At 45.1% G+C, this 27,143-nt stretch overlaps 1 protein-coding gene across 2 annotated transcripts; it reads right to left on the bottom strand.

Annotated features, from left to right (window-relative positions):
* Positions 1 to 778: 778 nt before the first annotated feature.
* eif2s2 (eukaryotic translation initiation factor 2, subunit 2 beta) lies at positions 779 to 25,186 on the bottom strand. Of its 2 annotated transcripts, XM_083656608.1 has the most exons (10): positions 25,067 to 25,186; positions 23,624 to 23,707; positions 21,248 to 21,431; positions 20,480 to 20,580; positions 19,017 to 19,146; positions 9,188 to 9,288; positions 5,507 to 5,655; positions 5,009 to 5,065; positions 4,617 to 4,702; positions 779 to 3,235 (listed from the first exon to the last, which is right to left on the bottom strand). In XM_083656608.1, the coding sequence occupies exons 1-10, from the start codon at positions 25,079 to 25,081 to the stop codon at positions 3,060 to 3,062; spliced, it is 1,083 nt and encodes a 360-aa protein (XP_083512734.1). In that variant the 5' UTR covers positions 25,082 to 25,186; the 3' UTR covers positions 779 to 3,059. The 2 variants fall into 2 exon arrangements, with proteins under 2 accessions (XP_083512734.1, XP_083512735.1); XM_083656609.1 differs by lacking the exon at positions 23,624 to 23,707 and having other exon boundaries at positions 25,067 to 25,176.
* Between the last annotated feature and the right edge of the window lie 1,957 nt (positions 25,187 to 27,143).

The following is a 27,143-nucleotide window of genomic DNA, read 5'->3' as shown; positions in this document are numbered from 1 at the left end:
TCCGTCTCTTCCAGGAAAGCCGAAAAGAAAAGCCCTTCCTCTTTTTCGGATATTAATGGCGGATCTCAACCAACGTGTATAGGCGCATACCGCCACCTACTGTCCCGGAGTAGTCTGGGCACCTTCCACCCCGCTTTTTGTCATGGGGGCGTAAACCCCGGACCCAGAATTAACACCGGATGGCAATGCGCCTAACAACGTCTTTGTTGTCGTTAGCTTGACGCGGTGATGTTACCTAAACTAGAGTCTGATCAAAACAAAGCTAGCGTTACATAAAACAAAACGTTTATGCAATATGGCATCTCCGCCACCACCGCCTGACACACCGGTCAAAACGGTGAAAGAGGATTCTGATACTTGGGTCAAATTGTCAAGTTAACGTGAAAGTTGACGAGCTAGAAACGCTGCCATCCGGTCTAGGGCGGGCTCTAGGCGGGAACCAGTAGGGTGACAAAATCAATTGTGGGCGGGAGCCAGGCTCTTTCTCGCCGAGAAGAGCCTGGTGACGCGAGGTTAGTCCCGGAGTGTCTACCGCAGGACACGTCCACTTCAGCAGCTGTGACCACGTGACTCATGAGTGATGATGACAAAAGAAGTGATATCCACTTAGTGGAAATCATGTGCAATATATATATATATACAAATTCCAAACAAATCACTGCAAGCATGTATGCAATCATGGATGAGCTGTCCATCAGTCGGAATAAGCAGAGAGCAGTGGTGGGAGAGAGTGTTGAAGATTTTATTTTTGTAAAAACCAGGTTTAAAATCTCCGATAGCGACATCTTCTTTTCCACATGCTTGTCAGCGCAAAACACTACATCTCCTTTTTTTCCAGCCGGTTGTATTTTAAATGAGCAATCATTTCACCAAACTATTAATATCTCATTTCCTGGCTTGCCCTGTAAGACACAGAAATAGAATTGATAGAACGGGACAGCCATCCATATTCAAATCAACCAAATCCATTGATTAATAATAATAAACAATCAAATTAGATCTAGTCAACTGAATTGACTGTGTATCCAAGTTACCAAGGCAAACAGTGGAATGATCCTTCTCTGCATTCTATTTCTGTGAGCGTCGATGTCTTGGATCCCATGTGAAATTGATTTTCAGTCTCACATCTAATTAACCCCCCCCCCCCCCCCCCCCCCCCCCCCCACTGGATAGAATTTGTTGATCTAAACTGCACAAGAATTAAGAAACTAAAAGAAATGCACAAATGCTCATCAATGCTATAAAAGCATCACAAACACTGTCGAATTTCTATTTTCTTTCTCACATACAGCCTCTCCTTTGAAGTCTTGATTCCTCATGGTCATCTGCCACTTCTATTATAACAGCTACCAAGTAGGCAATGTTCTGTTTGTTTAAATGTTTGTCCCACTGACCAGAGACTAGTTACACTGACCTATCTTCCCATCATGTAGAGTGTAGCCTGGTGACTCAGATGTTGCCCTGTGACAAGCTGAGGCAGAGGTCCTTTAACATTATCAGACCATAACATGCACCCAAGACCCCACCTTACATTTGAGAAGAGTTCAGACCAGAACAGACGTCCAAACTTAAATTTGAGAAATGCTGAGCATCAAGAATAAAGCACTGGTAGAGAAAATGACTGAATCACACGGCTGGAGTTATTAACATCTCCCTGGTTGTCAAATGTGTACTCAATTTCAACATGATATTCATATCCAAATGGTTTGATATGTGGGGAGCGTACTAGGGATGGGCATTTGAAGTAATTTAAATACTCGAGTACTCTCGTTCTATTATGAACGAGTAATCGGGTACTCGCAAAATATTTCTTAACACAATAAATGCATTAATCTCTCAATTGGGTATTTATCATGAGATTATGGTTTGGAATCTAGTGGTCAAAACGACCACTTCGGGCCATTCTAGTAGTTATGGAATTCTGGCACTTCTTTCGTCTTCTTTTTTTTTGTATTTTTGGGGCATTTCTGCCTTTATTTAGAGAGGACAGTATTATTTATTATTATTATTTATTTAGAGAGGACAGTAGGCAGACAGGGAAGGTGGGGAGAGTGAGGGGATGACATGTGGCAAAGGACCACAGGTTGGATTTGAACCCGGGTCGGCTGCGCGAAGGACCGAGCCTTCATGGTACGCATGCTAGCAGGTGAGCCACCAGGACATACGTTATTTTGTCTTTTCAAAAGATATCTTAACACAATGAATGCATTCATCTCTCAATTGGGTATTTATCATGAGATTATAGAGTTTGGAATCTAGTGGTCAAAATGACCACTTACAGTCATTCTAGTAGTTATGGAATTCTGGTCCTTCTAGTGTTAAGGAGAGATAGAAACACGTGTTTCTATCTAAGCAGCCTATGTAATAGAGCGACTTCATGGAAACAGGCGAGTTGAATTCACAGTTTAGACTCGTAAATTTACTCACATTGGGTTGAAAACAGGAAAGAATGTGAAGTTTATTTTTGTCTTAACATTTTCACAACACCACAACCGACTTCTCGTCCCCACTTCCTCTCTCCTCTCTGAACAGGACATAGGGTGCGCTTGCTTCACCTCCTTCGCCTCCGCGCATCGCGGTGGAAGGAGGGGGAGGGGGGGGGGGGGGGGGGGGGGGGGGGGCAGGGCAAGTACCCGGACAGCTGAAACGTTACTCGAGTACTGACATGATTATGAAGGAGTACTCGAGTAACCGAGTACTCCCGCCCATCCCTAGAGCGGGGATTCAAGCCATGTTAGTTCAGGGTTCTCTTGAAGGAACGAGAATCAAGAATCACAGCAATTGAAAAATAAAAATAAAAAATAAAAATGTAAAGATGAGAGGTGGGGTTCATCAGCCAGATGACAACTGCATCAAACAATGTAAGTATGCGGGACACATGATCTGCTCTCCATCGGCACCTTCAGCTCCTCTCGATTCAGAGAGTCCAGTTAACAAATCAAGGGGGCCTCTGACTCCCGGCTCCGCCCCTCCGGGGGAAGGGGAGGGGAGGGGGGGATTGGAGGAGGGGGCGGGGAATAGGAGGGGGGGGGGTAGTGGAAGCCCGGGTGAGGCGGCCTTTAGTTGGCTTTGGCGCGGAGCTGCGCCCTCTTGCCCGTGACGGCCTGGAAGCCGGTCTTGATGCTGGCCACGGAGCAGCGGGAGTGGCACGTCTCGCACTGGAGGAAATAGAGACGAGTGTCCTTCTGCAGGATGGTGTCTGGGGAGCGGCAGGTGTGACACGTCACATACTCCTCTGCAGGGGGCGAGAAGAGAGAGGAGAGAGAGTTAGGCCCCGTTTACACGGCAACCAATATTGTTTAATTTCCATTCGCTGAGCCTCCCCTGAAAGGGTTTGGAGCCCCCCCTGGGGAGGCTATTTTCTCCCCCAGTTTTACGCTACATAACCGTCATGTTTTAATTATCGCCATGCATACTGCATTGTTTGATGCTATGGACTGCACAACATAAACATTCAAAACTCAGCCGTGGTCCGTGGAGTCAACGTGTTAGACTGGAGACGCTGTCTGGTTTCTATAACAACATGAGGAAAATGCAAGTCCCGCGGTGGAGGAGTTATAAAGTTAGTTGGTCGTTGTAATTATACTGGACATCATATGTATTGGAAATGTTTGGTAAGTCTGCTTGTTGCACAACACTGTATATCGTCTGATATAAGTGCTGACCAGCTGGTTACTGAGCTAATGCTAGCTGCTGCTAAATGCTAACCGTTAGTTAGTCGCTAGCTAATCAAACTGCTGCTTTCCAATGAAACACAAACAACTGAATGTGAGCGGTGCGTTAGGCCAGTGGTTCCCAACATTTTTTGTATTATGTACCCCTTGAGCTGTTTTGCCATGCTGTTAGTACCCCCTCACTCATGCTGTTAGTACCCCCTCACTCATGCTGTTAGTACCCCCTCACTCATGCTGTCAGTACCCCCTCACTCATGCGTGTACTTTGTACCGCAAGGAAACTGTGGCTGTGGTGGATCTGTGGATGCACGAGTAGCCTCAATCCATACAAAATGTATCTGTCACTTAACGGCCATTGTTGGGCGTGGCCTCTTTTTCCTTTTGTCAGTGAGCTTCCCTAAACCTGAATCTGGAGTGACAACTGGACGTTTGAGCCATTTATCTGTGGTCGATGCTACATGCTACTGTAGCTAGTTGATTTAACATGTATATCTATGCTGGATGCTACTGTAGCTAGTTGATTTGCGCGGTTTGACATGTGTGAACGTGACCTCTTCACAGAGTAGCCTAGTGTAAGTTGACACCTGCCGGAAATAAATTGTATTCCCCAATCTTTCCAAGTACCCCCTACAAGCTGCTCAAGTACCCCTAGGGGTACACGTACCCCTGGTTGGGAAACACTGCGTTAGGCTAATGTTACTTGTTTGAAATATGGCTGTTTGGCAGAGGGAGAAGAGGAGAGGGACGAGGAGGAGGAAGGAGGAAGACAATATGAACTGCTAGCGTAGTTGAGGATGACGATGATGATGACGAGTAGAAGCACATCTCAGTTTTGGTGCAGTATTTCTTTTGTTTGTACCAATCCGTACAAAACCAATGCATCTCGTGGAAAAGAGTGACATTTGATTTCTACGCCTTTAAAGAATGATTGTGCACACTTACTGATATATCTTCTCAAGACGTTTTCTATCTGTTTCTGTTGAAATCTGCCTTTGATCACAAGCTGGTTATTTCCGTCTATGGAACCACTGTCAGGAAAAAGTAAAAATCAAAACAAAAAAAACAATTAACACAATCAAAATTCTATAAACACAGTAAATACTTAAATATTGAATACATGAAATAAGTCAGAGTGTTTCAGGTTTAAGTACATGTATTTCAGGTTTGAGCATGTTGAGGTGTAGCATTTTTTTTTTAATTCTTTGTCTTGTCATTTGAGAATGAAAAACGCTGCTCTGTGTTCAAAAGTGATAGAAATTTAGTTAGAGTGTTTAACAGACATTCTAAATGTGCCTGGTTAAATATAAGGGTAAGTACAACAGTGTGTTTGTTACCTTGTTCCCAGCTCAGCCAACAGGAAAGCCAGGAGATGTTTTGGCTGACGATGCAACCTGGAATCAAACACATATACATCATCAGTTTAAAGGTACAGTCCATCTGAATGTTTAGCAGCACCAAGCCTTTTACGAAGAGAGAGTTTTATTGAAACTGCCAGAGTTGTTGTTGGACAAACAAGGTTTGAATTAAATGACTTAATGAATGACGGGGTTCCTTGCAAGGTTGCAATTACAAAATGGCAGATTTTTCCCTCAACCATAATTTGTTGATATCAAGATGTTGCTTGGTGCTCAGTCTGACCCTGCCATATCATTCTACAGATGAGGATGTATTCTTCACAGCAACAGATATCAGAACATGTGAGATGGATCTGAATTCTGAAAGCCCATAAAAAGGTATTTGTCACCTTGTGACTGCATGTATATTTGAGACAGCACAATATGTTTTCAATACTTTCCCAATTTGTTTGTGTGAAGTGGGTTTATGAGGCTCACAGTTTGCAGATGTCTGTGAAGTTGACGAAGGAGGTTTTCTTGGTTCCCACTCGGACGACCTGAGGAGGCTTCATCACAAACTTCCTCTTCTCTCCGGCCACCATGTCCGGGTTCTTCTCCCTCATGATGTTGAAGACTCGGTTCAGCAGCTGAGGGAGAGCAGGGAATCACAAGTCAGATAGCTGCATATTTATAAAGCAAGTAAACTGTTGAAAGAAAACTAGAACAGAGGCTTTGGTTCTTCACGTTCATAAGAAATAAGAAGTTTAGAAATGGGAAATAGTGTTTGTGTACATCACACCAACACTCAGCCACAAGGAAAAGGTTTCAAGGTTCATTACTGCATGAAGAAAAGCTGATATTCTGTCTACTGTTCTCTGGGCTATCTCAGCTTCGTTCGTGAAGCTAAGCTAACGTGGCTAACCTAGTCTGGGTCTGTGACCATCACTAGAGTGCCAAAGTCACCCCCTCTCCCTCTCCCTCTCCATGGGATTTCATCCGCCATTCATTTTTCCATAGACTTAACGTAAAATGCTTATACAAATTGTTTTACTTAGTCTAACCAAGCAATTCAACTATACTTAGAATCAGGGGAGACCACAATTTTTTATTTTATTTTTATTTATTTATTTTAGGGGTGGGTGAATTTCCACGAAAAGTCGACTTTAACCCAGTGAACCTCAAATAGTGTTTTTGCTAGAAATGGCGATGCCTATTTGAAGAGAGGATGCAATAATGAAAATGTGTGGGAGAACATGGGTCTGCATCTAGATCAGTGTTTTGCCAAAACACATTTCCCAAATACATGGAATACTAACAACAATCAGTCATGTTTTTGTACTTTTGTAAAGCGGCCTTGGGTTCCTTGAAAGGCGCTAGATAAATCCAATCTATTATTATTATTATTATTATTATTATTATTATTATTATTAACAAAACCTGGCCTCCTGGGTGCTCTCTTTTAGGGCTTTCACACCGGCAGGGCTCCGTGCCGGTTCCGGTTCCAGAACCCTAATCTGAACCGGCCGGCGCGTTCAGACCGAAAAAATAATTGGTTCGGAACCTGAAAAGTTGGTTCTCAGCGGAACCAAAAAATAGTTGGTTTTCCTTGGGAACCGTGACATCATCAGTGGGCGTGTCTCATTCTAGGCTGTGAAAACGAGCAGGAAGGAGAAGAAGACAGTGACAACACAGAGAAAAATAATTTGCAGTGGTCTCCTGAGGAAACCAAATGTTTAGTGGCGATTTGGGCATCTACCGAATCTCAAGAAAAGCTAGAAAGCAGTACAAGAAAGAGCAAGTCATATGCTGAACTTGCAGAAGAGAGGGCACTCGAACGCCAGACCAAATAATTAATAAACTAAAAAAAAAAAAAAAAAACTGAAGAAGGACTACCGAATAATGTCCTCTCACTTTGGTTCCGCTTAAACTGGTGTGAACACGGGCTGGTTCGCCAGAAAGCACCAAGGTTCTGAGACTCCAGAACGGAGCCAGAGTCAGAACCAGAACCGGTCGCTGCGTGTCTGCACTTTACTGATCGCTGTGCACTTTACGGATCGCTGTGCACTTTACCGATTGCTGTGCACTTTAATGCTACCTTGCACATTATCGGTCATTGTGTGCCACAAACAAGGTCCTTGATGTTTTATTTAGCCTTTTATTTATTCTAACTATATGCATGTAACATGTTTAACATGCTACTTGTGTTGTTTCTTGTCAATGTTCGTATTTGTATGTTTATATGCTGCAACTCAATTTGCCCTTTGGGACACTAATAAACTTGAACTTGAACTTGTGTCTGTCTGAAAGCGGTATGTGTGGCATTGTGTTTGTGTCTATGTGTGTCTCTTTGTGGCATTGTGTTTGTGTCTCTTTGTGGCATTGTGTTTGTGTCTATGTGTGTCTCTTTGTGGCATTGTGTTTGTGTCTATGTGTGTCTCTTTGTGGCAGTGTGTTTGTGTCTATGTGTGTCTCTTTGTGGCATTGTGTTTGTGTCTATGTGTGTCTCTTTGTGGCAGTGTGTTTGTGTCTATGTGTGTCTCTTTGTGGCAGTGTGTTTGTGTCTATGTGTGTCTCTTTGTGGCATTGTGTTTGTGTCTATGTGTGTCTCTTTGTGGCATTGTGTTTGTGTCTATGTGTGTCTCTTTGTGGCATTGTGTTTGTGTCTATGTGTGTCTCTTTGTGGCATTGTGTTTGTGTCTATGTGTGTCTCTTTGTGGCAGTGTGTTTGTGTCTATGTGTGTCTCTTTGTGGCAGTGTGTTTGTGTCTATGTGTGTCTCTTTGTGGCATTGTGTTTGTGTCTATGTGTGTCTCTTTGTGGCATTGTGTTTGTGTCTATGTGTGTCTCTTTGTGGCAGTGTGTTTGTGTCTATGTGTGTCTCTTTGTGGCATTGTGTTTGTGTCTATGTGTGTCTCTTTGTGGCATTGTGTTTGTGTCTATGTGTGTCTCTTTGTGGCATTGTGTTTGTGTCTATGTGTGTCTCTTTGTGGCAGTGTGTTTGAGTCTATGTGTGTCTCTTTGTGGCAGTGTGTTTGTGTCTATGTGTGTCTCTTTGTGGCATTGTGTTTGTGTCTATGTGTGTCTCTTTGTGGCATTGTGTTTGTGTCTATGTGTGTCTCTTTGTGGCATTGTGTTTGTGTCTATGTGTGTCTCTTTGTGGCATTGTGTTTGAGTCTATGTGTGTCTCTTTGTGGCAGTGTGTTTGTGTCTATGTGTGTCTCTTTGTGGCATTGTGTTTGTGTCTATGTGTGTCTCTTTGTGGCATTGTGTTTGTGTCTATGTGTGTCTCTTTGTGGCAGTGTGTTTGAGTCTATGTGTGTCTCTTTGTGGCAGTGTGTTTGTGTCTATGTGTGTCTCTTTGTGGCATTGTGTTTGTGTCTATGTGTGTCTCTTTGTGGCAGTGTGTTTGTGTCTATGTGTGTCTCTTTAGCCGTTTTCCCACATGCGTACCGGAAAATTACCTGTAAGTCAATATCGGACATTTCCCTTCACACTTCGGCTCGCGCATGTGGGAATCTATCAGCGAATTTGCCTGTATGTTGGGGGGCGGGGGGAGCTTGTATGTATGTAGAGAAAGCAAATGCACGAAGCGAAATGTGGAAGTAGTTTGCTTTGATGTGCGCGAATGATTAGATGATGCACTTTGAAGAAGTTGGGATCCGTGTCTGAGAGAAATAGTTGCTGGTTCGATGTTTATCCGTTCACCTGCGTCGCGTTGAAGCACTTTTTACAGACTGGCTTCGTTTGATGTGTCCGGGCTTGCCTTGCCTTCGGAAATCAGCACGCCCACACATGAAGCTGACATAGGCTACCGCTCTTATTATCACAAGATCATTTCGCCAGTTTGCTTTAATGTGGGCGAATGATTAGATTATGCCCGCTGGAACATTAAGCAACTGTGTAGGCTACACCTCGCCCATGAGAGAAGGACCAGTGTCACGGAAAATGACTGGACCCGTTTCCCACTTGGTCTCCCTTAAGAGCATCCCGCTCTTCTGACTGGCTCGAAACTGGTGAAATCTCCGCGACGATGGGGTCGCGCTTATTAGACCACGTTCCGGTCATTTAGCGGTACAAAGCGCATGTGGGAAAACGGCTTTTGAGTCTATGTGTGTCTCTTTGTGGCATTGTGTTTGTGTCTATGTGTGTCTCTTTGTGTCTATGTGTGTGTGTTACTTACCTCATCATAGGTGTAGTCTCTTTCAGTTCCAGCCCACGCTGGTCCCGTGGAGGAGCTGAACGAAATGCCATCGTTGTTCTTTCCCTCATCATCCTCAAGAACTGAAAACGTAAAAGATATTAATTAGGGATGTGCCGATATGAAAATTGTTTTTGCTTCTCTCGCGTTATTTCATATGTTGTGTGATATAGTGCATATTGTGTTTACATGTTGTTTCCCCCCCCCTCCATTTTGAACCACTGGCTCAATCTATGATGTCATTTCTTAAGTCACCTGCTCAATCTATGATGGTCATGAGGATATTGTTGTCATTTCCTGTCCCTCTCAAAATGTCTTGGCTGTATCACATTACTGGTGAGTCACACTGATGAAGGCCTGTGTGCCACAACGCGTAAATGCATTTTTCATCTTTGCTATGCACTAGCCATATAGTTAGAGAATTTTAGCAAAATGCTTGGACCATCTGTGAAAAAATTTACTACCAATAGCTTTCTTCACCAATGTGTCTAGAATCACCTCTCAATTAGTGCAAACCCAAATCCTCGTGGAAAATCCTGATTGATTATACACTGTGCTTTACATAACAATAACCAATATACCAATATCATATGGTCAGGGAGACATTTTTACTCAAAAATAATGTTTGGAATGGATTCAGCACCCCTGAAAAGCCCTAGTTAGACACCCCACAAGTTCATTTTAGACTTTTAATTTTTATCATATTTTTCACCCAGCCCTCGGGGCACCTTAACTTTGATTGGCTCTCCAGGATTTTCCACAAGGATTTGGGTTTGCACTAATTGAGAGGTGATTCTAGACACCTATAAGAACACATTGGTGAAGAAAGCTATTGGTAGTACATTTTTTCACAGATGGTCCAAGCATTTTGCTAAAATTCTCTAACTAATATAACTAGAACGGGCTAAATTTGCTGAAGCAAATTTGATTGTGCTTGCTCCCGCGTGACGCTCCGCCCCCCTTGCACCGCCCCTGCCTTAGACCCCGCCCTCCCATCTAGTATCAATACAGCCCCAATCGGCAATGTGTAGCTAGGACGTGTTTAGGCCGTTGCAAGGGTGTATTAACTGGATGCTATGGTGTTACAGGTACTGAATGCTGCTATAGCACCCCCTAGAGGCGAAATGACACAATATTTGTCCTATAGGCTCAGAGTACATCCGTCCACACCTGTACCAAGTTTGGTTCGCATCGGACGATCTTTGTGAAATAGGCCCCACCCACAGAACTTTGGAAGTCGATTATATCGCAACGGTGCGGAATTTCAAAAAAACGCAAAATAAGTTTTGTGCGGGACAGTCCACACACGCTCTGTGATGTGGTTTGGTGAAGATCGGGCAAAATTTGAAGGAGAAATAGCGAAAAAACGCTTTTCGACAAAATTCAAAATGGCGGAAAATCTAGTTAGACGGAAATGGGCGGGGCCTATATCAGCAGATGCGGAATGACCCAAGGAATCCAGGGAAAAAATAATTTTGAATGTAGCCCTTACGGTTCAAAAGTTATGGACCAAAACGTAAGGACGGCTGTTATAGCGCCACCATCTGGTCAAATACTAAAATTTTCCCGCACAGAGTAAAAGGTGACTCTGTAAACCTACCTACAAACTTTGGTAATAGCAGGTCATACGGTGTCTGAGCTAGAGCTAATTTAATGCCAACGATTTCGAAACCCCATTCAAGTGAATGGGAAAAAAAATCGTACGTTAACGCCAATATCGCGAAAACCGGCGAACGAAACCCTTAGCAATCCAAATGCACACGATTCCTCAATGAGCCGCACGTTTTGATGTCTCCCATGTCTGTGTAGTGTGAAAACTGTAGGAGAAATGGCGAACCAAACTTTTGGATAGAAGAAAATATAGAGATAGTAAATAAATACTAGAACGGGCTAAATTTGCTGAAGCAAATTTGATTGTGCTTGCTCCCGCGTGAAGCTCCGCCCCCCTTGCACCGCCCCTGCCTTAGACCCCGCCCTCCCATCCAGTATCAATACAGCCCCAATCGGCAATGTGTAGCTAGGACGTGTTTAGGCCGTTGCAAGGGTGTATTAACTGGATGGTATGGTGTTTTCGGCTCATTATTATGCTGCTATAACGCCCCCTAGAGGCTAAATGACACAATATTTGTCCTATAGGCTCAGAGTACATCCGTCCACACCTGTACCAAGTTTGGTTAGCATCGGACGATCTTTGTGAAATAGGCCCCACCCACAGAACTTTGGAAGTCGATTATATCGCAACGGTGCCGAATTTCAAAAAAACGCAAAATAAGTTTTGTGCGGGACAGTCCACACACGCTCTGTGATGTGGTTTGGTGAAGATCGGGCAAAATTTGAAGGAGAAATAGCGGAAAAACGCTTTTCGACAAAATTCAAAATGGCGGAAAATCTAGTTAGACGGAAATGGGCGGGGCCTATATCAGCAGATGCGAAATAACCCAAGGAATCCAGGGAAAAAATAATTTTGAATGTAGCCCTTTCGGTTCAAAAGTTATGGACCAAAACGTAAGGAATGCTGCTATAGCGCCCCCTAGAGGCGAAATGACACAATATTTGTCCTATAGGCTCAGAGTACATCCGTCCACACCTGTACCAAGTTTGGTTAGCATCGGACGATCTTTGTGAAATAGGCCCCACCCACAGAACTTTGGAGGTCGATTATATCGCAACGGTGCGGAATTTCAAAAATACGCAAAATAAGTTTTGTGCGGGACAGTCCACACACGCTGTGTGATGTGGTTTGGTGAAGATCGGGCAAAATTTGAAGGAGAAATAGCGAAAAAACGCTTTTCGACAAAATTCAAAATGGCGGAAAATCTAGTTAGACGGAAATGGGCGGGGCCTATATCAGCAGATGCGGAATGACCCAAGGAATCCAGGGAAAAAAGAATTTTGAATGTAGCCCTTACGGTTCAAAAGTTATGGACCAAAACGTAAGGACGGCTGTTATAGCGCCACCATCTGGTCAAATACTAAAAATTTTCCGCACAGAGTAAAAGGTGACTCTGTAAACCTACCTACAAAGTTTGGTAATAGCAGATCATACGGTGTCTGAGCTAGAGCTAATTTAATGCCAACGATTTCGAAACCCCATTCAAGTGAATGGGGAAAAAAATCGTACGTTAACGCGAATATCGCGAAAACCGGCGAACGAAACCCTTAGCAATCCAAATGCACACGATTCCTCAATGAGCCGCACGTTTTGATGTCTCTCATGTCTGTGTAGTGTGAAAACTGTAGGAGAAATGGCGAAGCAAACTTTTGACCAGAAGAAAACAGAATAAAGAAAGATAAAGAAGTATGAGAGATTCTAAGATTGTGCTTGCCTATCTGCAAGCACAATAACTAGAACGGGCTAAATTTGCTGAAGCAAATTTGATTGTGCTTGCTCCCGCGTGACGCTCCGCCCCCCTTGCACCGCCCCTGCCTTAGACCCCACCCTCCCATCCAGTATAAATACAGCCTCAATCGGCACTGTGTAGCTCAGACGTGTTTAGGCGGTTGCAAGGGTGTATTAACTGGTTGCTAGGGTGTGTTTGGCTGATTGCTATAGGGTGTTCGTAGATCGTTGCTAGGGTGTACTAATTAGTTTTGGGGGGGAAATGGGGGGGCCTTTGTGAGTACAAGCGGGAGGAGCCATGGAAACCAGGGCAGAAATAATTTTGATCGTAGAAGCTACGGTTCCAAACTTACGAACCAAAACGTAAAGAGGGCAGCTATAGCGCCACCGTGAGGTCAATCGGTATAATTGTTTAGGCCAGAGTAGAAGAGTACTCTATGAACCTATGTACACAATTTGGGAACAGTCGCTCTTACGGTTTGTGAGATACAGCTACTGAATGCTGCTATAGCGCCCCCTATAGGCGAAATTACACCATTTTATTTTTATCAGCTCAGAGTACATATGTGCACACCTGGACCAAGTTTGGTTCGGATCGGACAATGTGGTCCGGAGTTATGGCGATTTTTGTGAAATAGGCCCCACCCACAACAATTCGGAAGTCGATTATATCGCAACGGTGCGGAATTAAAAAAAAAACGCAAAATAAGTTTTGTGCGGGAGAGTTAATTTTCCACCCCGAGTCCAACGCCGCCATCCATGAGTCTCTACGAGTTACGGTTGCGGAGATACGTTGCTGTAGCGCCCTCCATAGGCAAACAATAGCGCCCCCTACACGCCAAACGACACTTTCTTTTCTGTAATCAGCTCAGAAGTGTCAAGTGTCATACAAGAAGGAAGGCTGGCCATAATTCCAATGAATCCGCACTTCCTGCCGCCCTTCAAAATAAATCAATTTAGAAGGGACAGGCACTATAGCGCTATAGCGCCCCCTAAAGGCGAAATGACAAAATATTTGTGCTATAGGCTCAGAGTACATCCGTCCACACCTGTACCAAGTTTGGTTCGCATCGGACGATCTTTGTGAAATAGGCCCCACCCACAGAACTTTGGAAGTCGATTATATCGCAACGGTGCGGAATTTCAAAAATACGCAAAATAAGTTTTGTGCGGGACAGTCCACACACGCTCTGTGATGTGGTTTGGTGAAGATCGGGCAAAATTTGAAGGAGAAATAGCGAAAAAACGCTTTTGGACAAAATTCAAAATGGCGGAAAATCTAGTTAGACGGAAATGGGCGGGGCCTATATCAGCAGATGCGGAATGACCCAAGGAATCCAGGGAAAAAATAATTTTGAATGTAGCCCTTACGGTTCAAAAGTTATGGACCAAAACGTAAGGATGGCTGTTATAGCGCCACCATCTGGTCAACTAGTGTAATTTTCCCGCACAGAGTAAAAGGTGACTCTCTAAACCTAGCTACAAAGTTTGGTAATAGCAGGTCATACGGTGTCTGAGCTAGAGCTAATTTAATGCCAACGATTTCGAAACCCCATTCAAGTGAATGGGGAAAAAAATCGTACGTTAACGCCAATATCGCGAAAACCGGCGAACGAAACCCTTAGCAATCCAAATGCACACGATTCCTCAATGAGCCGCACGTTTTGATGTCTCCCATGTCTGTGTAGTGTGAAAACTGTAGGAGAAATGGTGAAGCAAACTTTTGGATAGAAGAAAAATAATAAAAAGAACTAGAACGGGCTAAATTTGCTGAAGCAAATTTGATTGTGCTTGCTCCCGCGTGACGCTCCGCCCCCCTTGCACCGCCCCTGCCTTAGACCCCGCCCTCCCATCCAGTATGAATACAGCCCCAATCGGCAATGTGTAGCTAGGACGTGTTTAGGCCGTTGCAAGGGTGTATTAACTGGATGCTATGGTGTTACAGGTACTGAATGCTGCTATAGCGCCCCCTAGAGGCGAAATGACACAATATTTGTCCTATAGGCTCAGAGTACATCCGTCCACACCTGTACCAAGTTTGGTTAGCATCGGACGATCTTTGTGAAATAGGCCCCACCCACAGAACTTTGGAGGTCGATTATATCGCAACGGTGCGGAATAAAAAAAAAGGCAAAATAAGTTTTGTGCGGGACAGTCCACACACGCTGTGTGATGTGGTTTGGTGAAGATCGGGCAAAATTTGAAGGAGAAATAGCGAAAAAACGCTTTTCGACAAAATTCAAAATGGCGGAAAATCTAGATAGACGGAAATGGGCGGGGCCTATATCAGCAGATGCGGAATGACCCAAGGAATCCAGGGAAACAAGAATTTTGAATGTAGCCCTTACGGTTCAAAAGTTATGGACCAACACATAAGGATGGCTGTTATAGCGCCCCCTAGAGGCGAAATGACACAATATTTGTCCTATAGGCTCAGAGTACATCCGTCCACACCTGTACCAAGTTTGGTTAGCATCGGACGATCTTTGTGAAATAGGCCCCACCCACAGAACTTTGGAGGTCGCTTATATCGCAACGGTGCGGAATTTCAAAAAAACGCAAAATAAGTTTTGTGCGGGAGAGTCCACACACGCTCTGTGATGTGGTTTGGTGAAGATCGGGCAAAATTTGAAGGAGAAATAGCGAAAAAACACTTTTCGACAAAATTCAAAATGGCGGAAAATCTAGTTAGACGGAAATGGGCGGGGCCTATATCAGCAGATGCGGAATTGCCCAAGGAATCTAGGGAAAAAAGAATTTTGAATGTAGCCCTTACGGTTCAAAAGTTATGGACCAAAACGTAAGGACGGCTGTTATAGCGCCACCATCTGGTCAAATACTAAAATTTTCCCGCACAGAGTAAAAGGTGACTCTGTAAACCTACCTACAAAGTTTGGTAATAGCAGATCATACGGTGTCTGAGCTAGAGCTAATTTAATGCCAACGATTTCGAAACCCCATTCAAGTGAATGGGAAAAAAAATCGTACGTTAACGCGAATATCGCGAAAACCGGCCAACGAAACCCTTAGCAATCCAAATGCACACGATTCCTCAATGAGCCGCACATTTTGATGTCTTTCATGTCTGTGTAGTGTGAAAACTGTCGGAGAAATGGCGAACACAACTTTTGACCAGAAGAAAACAGAATAAAGAATAAAGATAAAGAAGTATGAGAGATTCTAAGATTGTGCTTGCCTATCTGCAAGCACAATAATAAAGAAGTATGAGAGATTCTAAGATTGTGCTTGCCTATCTGCAAGCACAATAATAATTGCTTTTATCTCGGAAACGGAAGGTGCGATCCTGATTCCGGGCCTCATTCAGCTAATTTTCCACCCCGAGTCCAACGCCGCCATCCGTGAGTCTCTACGAGTTACGGTTGCGGAGATACGTTGCTGTAGCGCCCCCCATAGGCAAACAATAGCGCCCCCTACACGCCAAATTACACTTTCTTTTCTGAAATCAGCTCAGAAGTGTCAAGTGTCATACAAGAAGGAAGGCTGGCCATAATTCCAATGAATCAGCACTTCCTGCCGCCCTTCAAAATAAAACAATTTAGAAGGGACAGGTTCTGAATGCTGCTATAGCGCCCCCTAGAGGCGAAATGACAAAATATTTCTCCTATAGGCTCAGAGTACATCCTTCCACACCTGGACCAAGTTTGGTTCGCATCGGACGATCTTTGTGAAATAGGCCCCACCCACAGAACTTTGGAAGTCGATTATATCGCAACGGTGCGGAGTTTCAAAAATACGCAAAATAAGTTTTGTGCGGGACAGTCCACACACGCTCTGTGATGTGGTTTGGTGAAGATCGGGCAAAATTTGAAGGAGAAATAGCGAAAAAACGCTTTTCGACAAAATTCAAAATGGCGGAAAATCTAGTTAGACGGAAATGGGCGGGGCCTATATTAGCAGATGCGGAATGACCCAAGGAATCCAGGGAAAAAATAATTTTGAATGTAGCCCTTACGGTTAAAAAGTTATGGACCAAAACGTAAGGACGGCTGTTATAGCGCCACCTTCTGGTCAAATAGTGGAATTTTCCCGCACAGAGTAAAAGGTGACTCTGTAAACCTACCTACAAAGTTTGGTAATAGCAGGTCATACGGTGTCTGAGCTAGAGCTAATTTAATGCCAACGATTTCGAAACCCCATTCAAGTGAATGGGAAAAAAAATCGTACGTTAACGCCAATATCGCGAAAACCGGCGAACGAAACCCTTAGCAATCCAAATGCACACGATTCCTCAATGAGCCGCACGTTTTGATGTCTCCCATGTCTGTGTAGTGTGAAAACTGTAGGAGAAATGGCGAACCAAACTTTTGACCAGAAGAAAACAGAACTAGAACGGGCTAAATTTGCTGAAGCAAATTTGATTGTGCTTGCTCCCGCGTGACGCTCCGCCCCCCTTGCACCGCCCCTGCCTTAGACCCCGCCCTCCCATCCAGTATCAATACAGCCCCAATCGGCAATGTGTAGCTAGGACGTGTTTAGGCCGTTGCAAGGGTGTATTAACTGGATGCTATGGTCTTACAGGTACTGAATGCTGCTATAGCACCCCCTAGAGGCGAAATGACACAATATTTGTCCTATAGGCTCAGAGTACATCCGTCCACACCTGTACCAAGTTTGGTTAGCATCGGACGATCTTTGTGAAATAGGCCCCACCCACAGAACTTTGGAGGTCGATGATATCGCAACGGTGCGGAATTTCAAAAAAACGCAAAATAAGTTTTGTGCGGGACAGTCCACACACGCTGTGTGATGTGGTTTGGTGAAGATCGGGCAAAATTTGAAGGAGAAATAGCGAAAAAACGCTTTTCGAACAAATTCAAAATGGCGGAAAATCTAGTTAGACGGAAATGGGCGGGGCCTATATCAGCAGATGCGGAATGACCCAAGGAATCCAGGGAAACAAGAATTTTGAATGTAGCCCTTACGGTTCAAAAGTTATGGACCAACACGTAAGGATGGCTGTTATAGCGCCCCCTAGAGGCGAAATGACACAATATTTCTCCTATAGGCTCAGAGTACATCCGTCCACACCTGTACCAAGTTTGGTTAGCATCGGATGATCTTTGTGAAATAGGCCCCACCCACAGAACTTTGGAGGTCGATTATATCGCAACGGTGCGGAATTTCAAAAAAACGCAAAATAAGTTTTGTGCGGGACAGTCCACACACGCTCTGTGATGTGGTTTGGTGAAGATCGGGCGAAATTTGAAGGAGAAATAGCGAAAAAACGCTTTTCGACAAAATTCAAAATGGCGGAAAATCTAGTTAGACGGAAATGGGCGGGGCCTATATCAGCAGATGCGGAATGACCCAAGGAATCCAGGGAAAAAAGAATTTTGAATGTAGCCCTTACGGTTCAAAAGTTATGGACCAAAACGTAAGGACGGCTGTTATAGCGCCACCATCTGGTCAAATACTAAAATTTTCCCGCACAGAGTAAAAGGTGACTCTGTAAACCTACCTACAAAGTTTGGTAATAGCAGATCATACGGTGTCTGAGCTAGAGCTAATTTAATGCCAACGATTTCGAAACCCCATTCAAGTGAATGGGAAAAAAAATCGTACGTTAACGCCAATATCGCGAAAACCGGCGAACGAAACCCTTAGCAATCCAAATGCACACGATTCCTCAATGAGCCGCACGTTTTGATGTCTCTCATGTCTGTGTAGTGTGAAAACTGTAGGAGAAATGGCGAACACAACTTATCGTACGTTAACGCCAATATCGCGAAAACCGGCGAACGAAACCCTTAGCAATCCAAATGCACACGATTCCTCAATGAGCCGCACGTTTTGATGTCTCCCATGTCTGTGTAGTGTGAAAACTGTAGGAGAAATGGCGAACCAAACTTTTGACCAGAAGAAAACAGAATAAATAAATAATAATAAAATTAAGTATGAGAGATTCTAAGATTGTGCTTGCCTATCTGCAAGCACAATAATAAGTATGAGAGATTCTAAGATTGTGCTTGCCTATCTGCAAGCACAATAATAAAGGCTTGTGGTGACCACAATGGTCTGCTAGCAGACTCTAGCACGCCTCAAGTGCTTAGAGCAGGTGAGTCACGTGACTGGAGTCACATGACCGGTTGGACTATAAGTTGCCACGCCTTGACCCAGCTGGCCAAGCGTCTGCGCCTTCTCCTTACGAGAGGCGAACAGAGCGACCACATCCTGCAGCTAGCAGCTAGCCTAGCCACACTCTGTTAGCTAGCCTGCTACCAGCTAGCCTAGCCACACTCTGTTAGCTAGCCTGCAACGCTGTCTGTTTGTACTTACCCCTAGATAGGGACCGACAATAAATGATGCCAGCGACATGCTGGATCAACTTTGACCTCAGCACCTGTCGTTCCCTACAGGCTTTTTATTTTCCCCACTACAAGAAGCCTTGGCCGCCATCTTTGTCTGTATCAACTTTATCGCTCGTGTAGCAAAAAAGTATCTTCTCCTTACTGTCGTCTTTCTCCAGGATTTCTCCCACCTCAAAGTCCACTTTCTTTTGCTTCTTCTTCTTGGCAGGAAGCATGAGGTCCAGGTCGTCCTCCTCCGGCACCTCCGTCTGCTCGCCTTCGATTTTCAGCTCCTGGTTCCAACGAAGAAAAGTGAAGTCAGCGTGGAAACGATGAGCAGAGTGTGTGAGAGAGAGTGAGAGAGGGAGCACTCTGAAGAGCAGTGAGCAGAGAGTGTGTGAGAGTGAGAGAGTGAGCACTCTGAAGAGCAGTGAGCAGAGAGTGTGTGAGAGAGAGTGAGCACTCTGAAGAGCAGTGAGCAGAGAGTGTGTGAGAGAGAGGGAGCACTCTGAAGAGCAGTGAGCAGAGAGAGTGTGTGAGAGAGAGAGAGAGCACTCTGAAGAGCAGTGAGCAGAGAGAGTGTGTGAGAGAGAGAGAGAGCACTCTGAAGAGCAGTGAGCAGAGTGTGTGAGAGAGAGAGAGTGAGCACTCTGAAGAGCAGTGAGCAGAGAGTGTGTGAGAGAGAGAGAGTGAGCACTCTGAAGAGCAGTGAGCAGAGAGAGTGTGAGAGAGTGAGCACTCTGAAGAGCAGTGAGCAGAGTGTGTGTGAGAGAGAGAGGGAGCACTCTGAAGAGCAGTGAGCAGAGAGAGTGTGAGAGAGTGAGCACTCTGAAGAGCAGTGAGCAGAGTGTGTGTGAGAGAGAGAGTGAGCACTCTGAAGAGCAGTGAGCAGAGAGAGTGTGAGAGAGAGAGTGAGCACTCTGAAGAGCAGTGAGTAGAGTGTGTGTGAGAGAGAGAGTGAGCACTCTGAAGAGCAGTGAGCAGAGAGTGTGAGAGAGAGTGAGCACTCTGAAGAGCAGTGAGCAGAGAGAGTGTGAGAGAGAGAGTGAGCACTCTGAAGAGCAGTGAGCAGAGTGTGTGTGTGTGTGTGTGAGAGAGAGAGTGAGCACTCTGAAGAGCAGTGAGCAGAGTGTGAGAGAGAGAGTGAGCACTCTGAAGAGCAGTGAGCAGAGTGTGTGTGTGTGTGTGTGAGAGAGAGAGTGAGCACTCTGAAGAGCAGTGAGCAGAGAGAGTGTGAGAGAGAGAGTGAGCACTCTGAAGAGCAGTGAGCAGAGTGTGTGTGTCTGAGAGAGAGAGTGAGCACTCTGAAGAGCAGTGAGCAGAGTGTGTGTGTGTGTGTGAGAGAGAGTGAGCACTCTGAAGAGCAGTGAGCAGAGTGTGTGAGAGAGAGAGCACTCTGAAGAGCAGTGAGCAGAGTGTGTGAGAGAGAGAGTGAGCACTCTGAAGAGCAGTGAGCAGAGAGTGTGTGAGAGAGAGAGTGAGCACTCTGAAGAGCAGTGAGCAGAGTGTGTGTGAGAGAGAGAGAGTGAGCACTCTGAAGAGCAGTAGTAGAGGCGGGAGGGGAAAAGGTGGTGGAGAAGAGATCAAAGATGGTAGAAGAAGATGGAGAGAAACACAGTCACTGACCTTTATCCCCTCCTCAATTTCATTATCAAAAACTTTCTTCGGTTTCTTCTTCTTTTTCTTCTGGTTGAAGAAGTTCAGGTCGTCCAGATCATCCGACGGCTCTGGGGAAGATAAAACGTAAATAAACTAAATGAAACTGCAGGGTTTGAGCATGGCTTTAGCGTATGGTGTGAATGAACGCTAAGGATACTATGCTATTACACACCCTACTTGTTCATAAGGTTCGTCCTCCCTCCAGTTCCTGGTATAACTCTTTGTTAGGGGTGTCCCAAAAATTGATTCACAACTCCCAACTATCTGTGTTTTTTATTATTAGTATTTTCAGTGATCAAGTTTTTTATTAGAAAAAATAAAATAAAATAACATATCATATTCATTGGAAGGTAAAACAAAACAATATGTTCATTGGAGTTTTAAAACAAAATTATTTTTATTTTTTTGTATTACTTGAACTTGCTTTTCTTAGAACTAAGAAGTTCTTATTTGTGCAAGTTTAGCATGAATAAATGTGACCTTTTCTCTTAGGTTTGCCTTTGCACTGTGTTTATATTATTGCAATCAGTTGATACAACCTTAAAAAAGACATAATCTTACTTTATTCTGCTCTCATGCCATCATTTGCTACACCGCCTTTCTTAGCACACAGCGGACTGTAGTAGATCCTGAAATCCCCATATGTACTGAATCGAGAATCGATTTTGGATTCAATCACGCCCGCAGAAATCTGAATCGAATTGTGAGATACCCAAACTCTGGGTCTGCCTTTACCTTTCTTCCTGCCTTCATCCTCGTCTAGGTCTAGCTCCTTGTCCTCTCCTCCCTCGGGCTCCACCTCCTTGGCCTCCACCTCCTTGGCCTCCTCTCCTGCCACTCCGTCTGCTCCTTCCTCGTCCAGCATGAAGGGCTTCTTCTTCTTCTTCTTCTTCTTGGTCATGTTGGGGTCGAAAATCATCTTAAGGAGAGGAGAGGGGAGAAGAGGCGTGGCGCGTTAATGATTGGAAAGTGGTTGGTGAGGCGTGTCATCAGTGTGAAAGCATCACAAAGTGCTGTTAGTAATAAAAACTTACATTTATGAGATCTAATATAATGTATCACTGGTGGATCAATAACCTGAATATCCTGAATGGTTCCCCAAAGCCAAGATAGTTCCATGTCCATCCATGTTTACCTCAAATGTTCTTGTGAGGAAGGTGTAGTAAGTTTCCCTCCACTTACTATGTGCTGGATTATTCTAAATAGAAGCGGCTGCAGGTGATTGATCAGAATGACGCAGATGATGATTATGGTTTTATCGATACAATCCTTGTAGTTAACTGTCAAACACAAAAGCCATTTACACCTGCTGGCACTAGCACGTGTTTTCTGTGATCAGATTGCAATCGGATAGTGCTTGACCAAACACAGTCTCAGAAAACAGTATTATTTCAGTACTAACGAATCCTGTTATGAGCTCTGTCAGGTTCTCATCTAGACTGTGGGACCACTGGCGCTCTAGCCTGTATGTAAAATTACCTTGGTGCAATACCTGTGTTTTTCTTATAATCTCTCTCTCTATATCTTTATTTATATATTCTGTATGATGTCTGACTATGGACCTTCCTGAGCTGTGTCCAGAATAAAGTTTTGAATTGAATTGAATTAGCCAGATTTCATTTACACCTGGCGTTAGCATGCGTTTACTTTTGGGTGACCAGATGCGGCGTTTACACCTGTACTTTCAAGTGGTCAAGCACTATCCGATTGCAATCTGATCACAGAAAACGCATGCCAGGTGGAAATGGCCTCAGACTGGAACTTTAGCATGCTGGTCCTACTTATAACGTCTGCCTGGAAGGATTTATGACATCACAACTGCTCCAGTGACATCACTGATGACATCACAATTCGTTTATTTGTTCGATAGGGGACAGGTGTACATTAATGAACATTTCAAAAAAATGTAAATGCACGACAATTACAGTCACAGGACTGGTTTCCATTGTTAGTCCCCCTGCCAGATGATACAGGCTTAGAATCCTGGTAGGGGTAAAAAGTAACATAGTGCAACAAAAATATATTCGAAATGTAAACACAATACAGAGTGCAAGTATGCAAAAAATGGTCCTGATAGGGGGAAAAGTAACTTAGTGCAGCGAAACATATTTAAAATGTGAGCACAATGCAAAGTGCAAAGTGCGAAAGGGCTCTACATAACTAAGTGCAAAGTGCAAAGTACAAAATATACAGGAATATACAGTCTGATACTAAAACCTGAGTTTGGGATCAACAACCAGCTAAAAAGTAAGATCTACAAAGAAGACTTACGGTACTCAAACAGATATAAGATAAATAAATAAAAAGTACAGAAAATATACAACACACATATCCATACAGTATAAAACATACTGTTCTATTCCCTAATGATGAGTACATATTTGAGTGGACTTTAGCCATCTCTTTACTTGACCCTTAAACATGCCTAGTGTTGGGCATTCCCTTATGGCCGACGGAATTGAGTTACAGAGTTTGCCACCCTTGACAGACAGAACTGTCTGGCCAAAGGTGGTGCGCCTGTAAGGGATCACACAATCGCCTCTGATTGAGGCTCTGGTGGTTCTGGTTGTGGATCCAGATACAGGTCTCTGATTGATGTACTCATTTAGCGGGGGAGGGGCAAGGCCATTTAGTACCTTGAAAATGGTGCATGCATATTTAAAGGAAATGAAGTTATTGAAGCTTAGTAGATTGTGTTTGACCAGGATGTTGCAATAGTGGTAGGAACGGTTTTTTTTTATCAAATACTTTTAGTGCTCTCTTATAGAGTGACTCTAGTGGTTTGAGTGTGGACGTGCATGTGAGAGACCAGCTGGTCACACAGTAGTCCAGGTGAGAAAATATCATGGCATGTAAGAATGTCCTGGCAGAACCGACAGACATGCTGTGTCTAATGTGTTTGAAGTTGAGCACCTTTTTGACCTGGTTCTTAAAGGTCAGTGTGGGGTCTAATATCACACCTAGGTATTTAAATTCTGATACTCATTCCAGTTCAACATCATTAAAGAAAACATTCGAGCGGGTTGCTGCAAGAGGACGTTTGGTGAACATCAAGCAAACCGTTTTCTTGGTGTTTAGCAAAAGGCAGGATTTGAAGAGCCAATTCTGTACCTCAGATGCAGCAGATGTTAGGAGGCGAGAGGCCTCCACGATGTTTTTGGCAGGGGTGAAAATGACTGCATCATCTGCATACATCTGGGAGTGCAGATTTGAACAGAAATACGGCAAATTATTAATGAATAATGAGAAAAGAAGTGGTCCAAGGACCGACCCTTGGGGAACGCCCACTGGACACTCCAAATAGGAGGACTTGGCCCCATCTACCATTACACATTGTGTTCTGTTACACAACTGCATTTCAAATTTTCATGGTGTTAGTTATGTTTCTTCACCTTGGTTGTAGCTACTGAGTCATAGCAAAGTTTTTTTCCCTATTGAACGGTTGAACCTATAGCCTCAGAGTTCGACTTTTCAATCTCGTTTCACTCATCAACGAGACTGAATAGTCGAATCCTGAGGCTAAACTGAACCCTGAACACATTTCTGTGATTCTGTCCATGGTATTAAGCATTAGAACATAACCAATGGTCTAAGTCTACATGACACACACACACACACACACACACACACACACACACACACACACACACACACAGGTATGTATACCCACTAGGAAAGCTCCAGGATTTGAGTAGGCCTATACCCACTTAGAAATGTGCAAGGATACATAACAATATAGTTTTGTGACAGAAATGTCACTTCAGAGAGTTTGTTTAGTAAATACCGGGTAGATAACGGCAGGGGAAGATTATTTTCTCCACAGTTCTATGTATGCTAGGTAGAGAGATAACAGTGGAACTATCAAAACACATTCTACATTCTTTATTTGTGCTAACGTCTTGTGAATGAAATAACAAAAATAATAAAAACAATTCATAAAGTTGATGGGGATCTCCTGGAAACCCCCTCATACCCCCCCCCCAAACCCCCCCGCGTGGACACATATCTCACTCTGAAATGTACAGTATATATACCCACTACAATAAACTAGACTACACCACAACATAAACGTGACGTTAATGTACGTTGTGTTTCTGTCCATGGCATTAACCATTAGAAGAACGTAACGTTAATGTGCGTTATGTTTCTGTCCATCCATGGTATTGACAATTAGCTAGAACATAACGTTAAAGACTGCAGCACAATGGGAAGCTCTGTCAGATAGCCTGCTAGCTAGCGTTAGCATAGCGCTTTGATCCACTCACGAGCTGTGACACGGCAGATCGATTAGTCATATTGAGTATTGATTAACTACGTTATCCGACGGTAGGTGAACATGTGTGTGATTTATTTGTGCGGTTCTGTCGGCTGGATTAGCTCGTGGTTCAGCAGGCTGCTGCCATGTGTGTGTGAGCTGCTGCTGCAGGCAGGCAGGGAGGAGCAGAGGCCCAAAGTCATCCAGCACTCCCATTTAAACTCCATTCCATCTCATTTCTCCCTGAACACTCAACACATCAACAAAGGCGGAAACCCGGACGAGCCGTGAGCTCTTACCTCGTCTCCTGACATCTTTGCGGACTTAAAAATCAAACGCAATCTGGCACGTTTTTAGCTCTCGAGCACTGTCCCACTGCGCCGAAAATGTCTTCTTGCATCAGCGTTGGATTCGCAGTGCGCACGCGTGGACTTGCCAAATGCTGACGTCGGTAGTGAGCGACGCCGCAATTTCCTTTTTCTTCTTCTTCTTTTAGGTTTCAGGGCGGTTGGCAAACATAGTGCATTACCGCCATCTACTGAATTTGAGTGATTCCACAGTTATTTAATACAGTGAAGAAAAAAAAAACAAGCGTCCACCCAAAATGCTCCAATTCATAAAATATTGTCCATACTATCACTCAGACGCAATGGTCTGAGTTTGCGCAAATGCGTCCCCCAGTATTTGATCTAACGTAGGCTAGCCTACGTTACATAATTGCGGGAATGAGAGGGATCTCACACTTGTACTGATGATGTCCAGCATGATTGGTGACTCTGTCAGTCTGTCCACTCTGTGTCTGTGAGTGGCGCCGCTAGAGAGGCAGCACCCTCTCTCCTTCCCCTTCCCTCCCTCCCTCCTGTTCCCTCGCCCTCCCTCTCTCCTTCCCCTTCCCTCCCTCCCTCCCTCCTGATCTCTTCCTGCCTCCCTCCTGCTCTCCCCCTCTCTCCTTCCCCTTCCCTCTCTCCCTCCCTCCTGCTCTCTTCCTGCCTCCCTCCTGCTCTCCCTCTCCCTCCCTCCCTCCCTCCTGCTCTCCCTCGCTCTCCTCTCCTTCCCTCTCCCTCTCCCTCCCTCCCTCCCTCCTGCTCTCCCTCGCTCTCCTCTCCTTCCCTCTCCCTCTCCCTCCCTCCCTCCCTCCTGCTCTCCCTCTCCCTCCCTCCCTCCCTCCTGCTCTCCCTCGCTCTCCTCTCCTTCCCTCTCCCTCTCCCTCCCTCCCTCCCTCCTGCTCTCCCTCGCTCTCTCTCTCCTTCCCCTCCCCTCCCTCCCTCCTGCTCTCTCCTTCCCCTTCCCTCCCTCCCTCCTGCTCTTCCCCTCTCCCTCTCCCTCCCTCCCTCCCTCCTGCTCTCCCTCTCCCTCCCTCCCTCCCTCCTGCTCTCCCTCGCTCTCCTCTCCTTCCCTCTCCCTCTCCCTCCCTCCCTCCCTCCTGCTCTCCCTCGCTCTCTCTCTCCTTCCCCTCCCCTCCCTCCCTCCTGCTCTCTCCTTCCCCTTCCCTCCCTCCCTCCTGCTCTTCCCCTCTGTCCTTCCCCTTCCCTCCCACCCTCCTGCTCTCCCTCTCCCTCCCTCCCTCCTGCTCTCCCTCGCTCTCCTCTCCTTCCCTCTCCCTCTCCCTCCCTCCCGCTCTCCCTCGCTCTCTCTCTCCTTCCCCTCCCCTCCCTCGCTCTCCTCTCCTTCCCTCTCCCTCTCCCTCCCTCCCTCTCTCTCTCCTTCCCCTCCCCTCCCTCCCTCCTGCTCTCTCCTTCCCCTTCCCTCCCTCCCTCCTGCTCTTCCCCTCTGTCCTTCCCCTTCCCTCCCACCCTCCTCTCTGATTCCCACCACCCACCCCTGCTGAGCGCTCGCTTTTATATCACAGTCCAAACAGCGCTGGACAACGTGATTGGCTGAGTTCTGTTTAAACAAGAGCCAGCCAATCACGTTGCCCCATGACCGGATGGACCATATATGGTCTTACTTCCTTCCTCCCCCCGACTGGCTCGCGTTATCAGCACGGTATCCGTCAGATCCCTTTGCAAAACCAACCCCGTGCAATCCATAAAGGTACATGGACGTTACTCTGCAGAAACTACAGTAACACAATCACGAATTGCTCTGTTTTTGGAGCTCTGCATGTCTGTGTTTGGCTAACATTCGCTACCTAGCCAACCAACCAGTGGCTAACATTAGCTAGCTAGCTTACCGGAAGCGTTATTTTTTTCGGATGATGGCGAAGGGTATGCGAAGGCATAACCCACCCCTCTCTGCCTCTGATTGGCCTAGCGTCAAACTTCCATCCAAACACATTCGCTTGGCTATCCTGCATTAGCCTACATCTCTTTCTACAGTCTGTGGCAGGGCTGCAGCACAGCCCACACACACGCAGGATAGCCAAGCAAATGTGTT

This window comes from Poromitra crassiceps, assembly GCF_964638095.1.
Source record: "Poromitra crassiceps genome assembly, chromosome: 20".
NCBI classification, from domain to species: domain Eukaryota; kingdom Metazoa; phylum Chordata; class Actinopteri; order Beryciformes; family Melamphaidae; genus Poromitra; species Poromitra crassiceps.
Note: the sequence above shows the minus strand (reverse complement) of the source record. Positions and strands in the feature narration are given on the sequence as shown.

What these genes read in the sequence shown, in the direction of transcription:
- eif2s2 (XM_083656608.1), bottom strand. An exon ending in AAATTGAGGAGGGGATAAAG is followed by an intron (nt 19,147 to 20,479) that starts GTCAGTGACTGT and finishes CGTTGGAACCAG; the next exon opens with GAGCTGAAAATCGAAGGCGA. An exon ending in TTGGCTGAGCTGGGAACAAG is followed by an intron (nt 4,703 to 5,008) that starts GTAACAAACACA and finishes TTTTCCTGACAG; the next exon opens with TGGTTCCATAGACGGAAATA.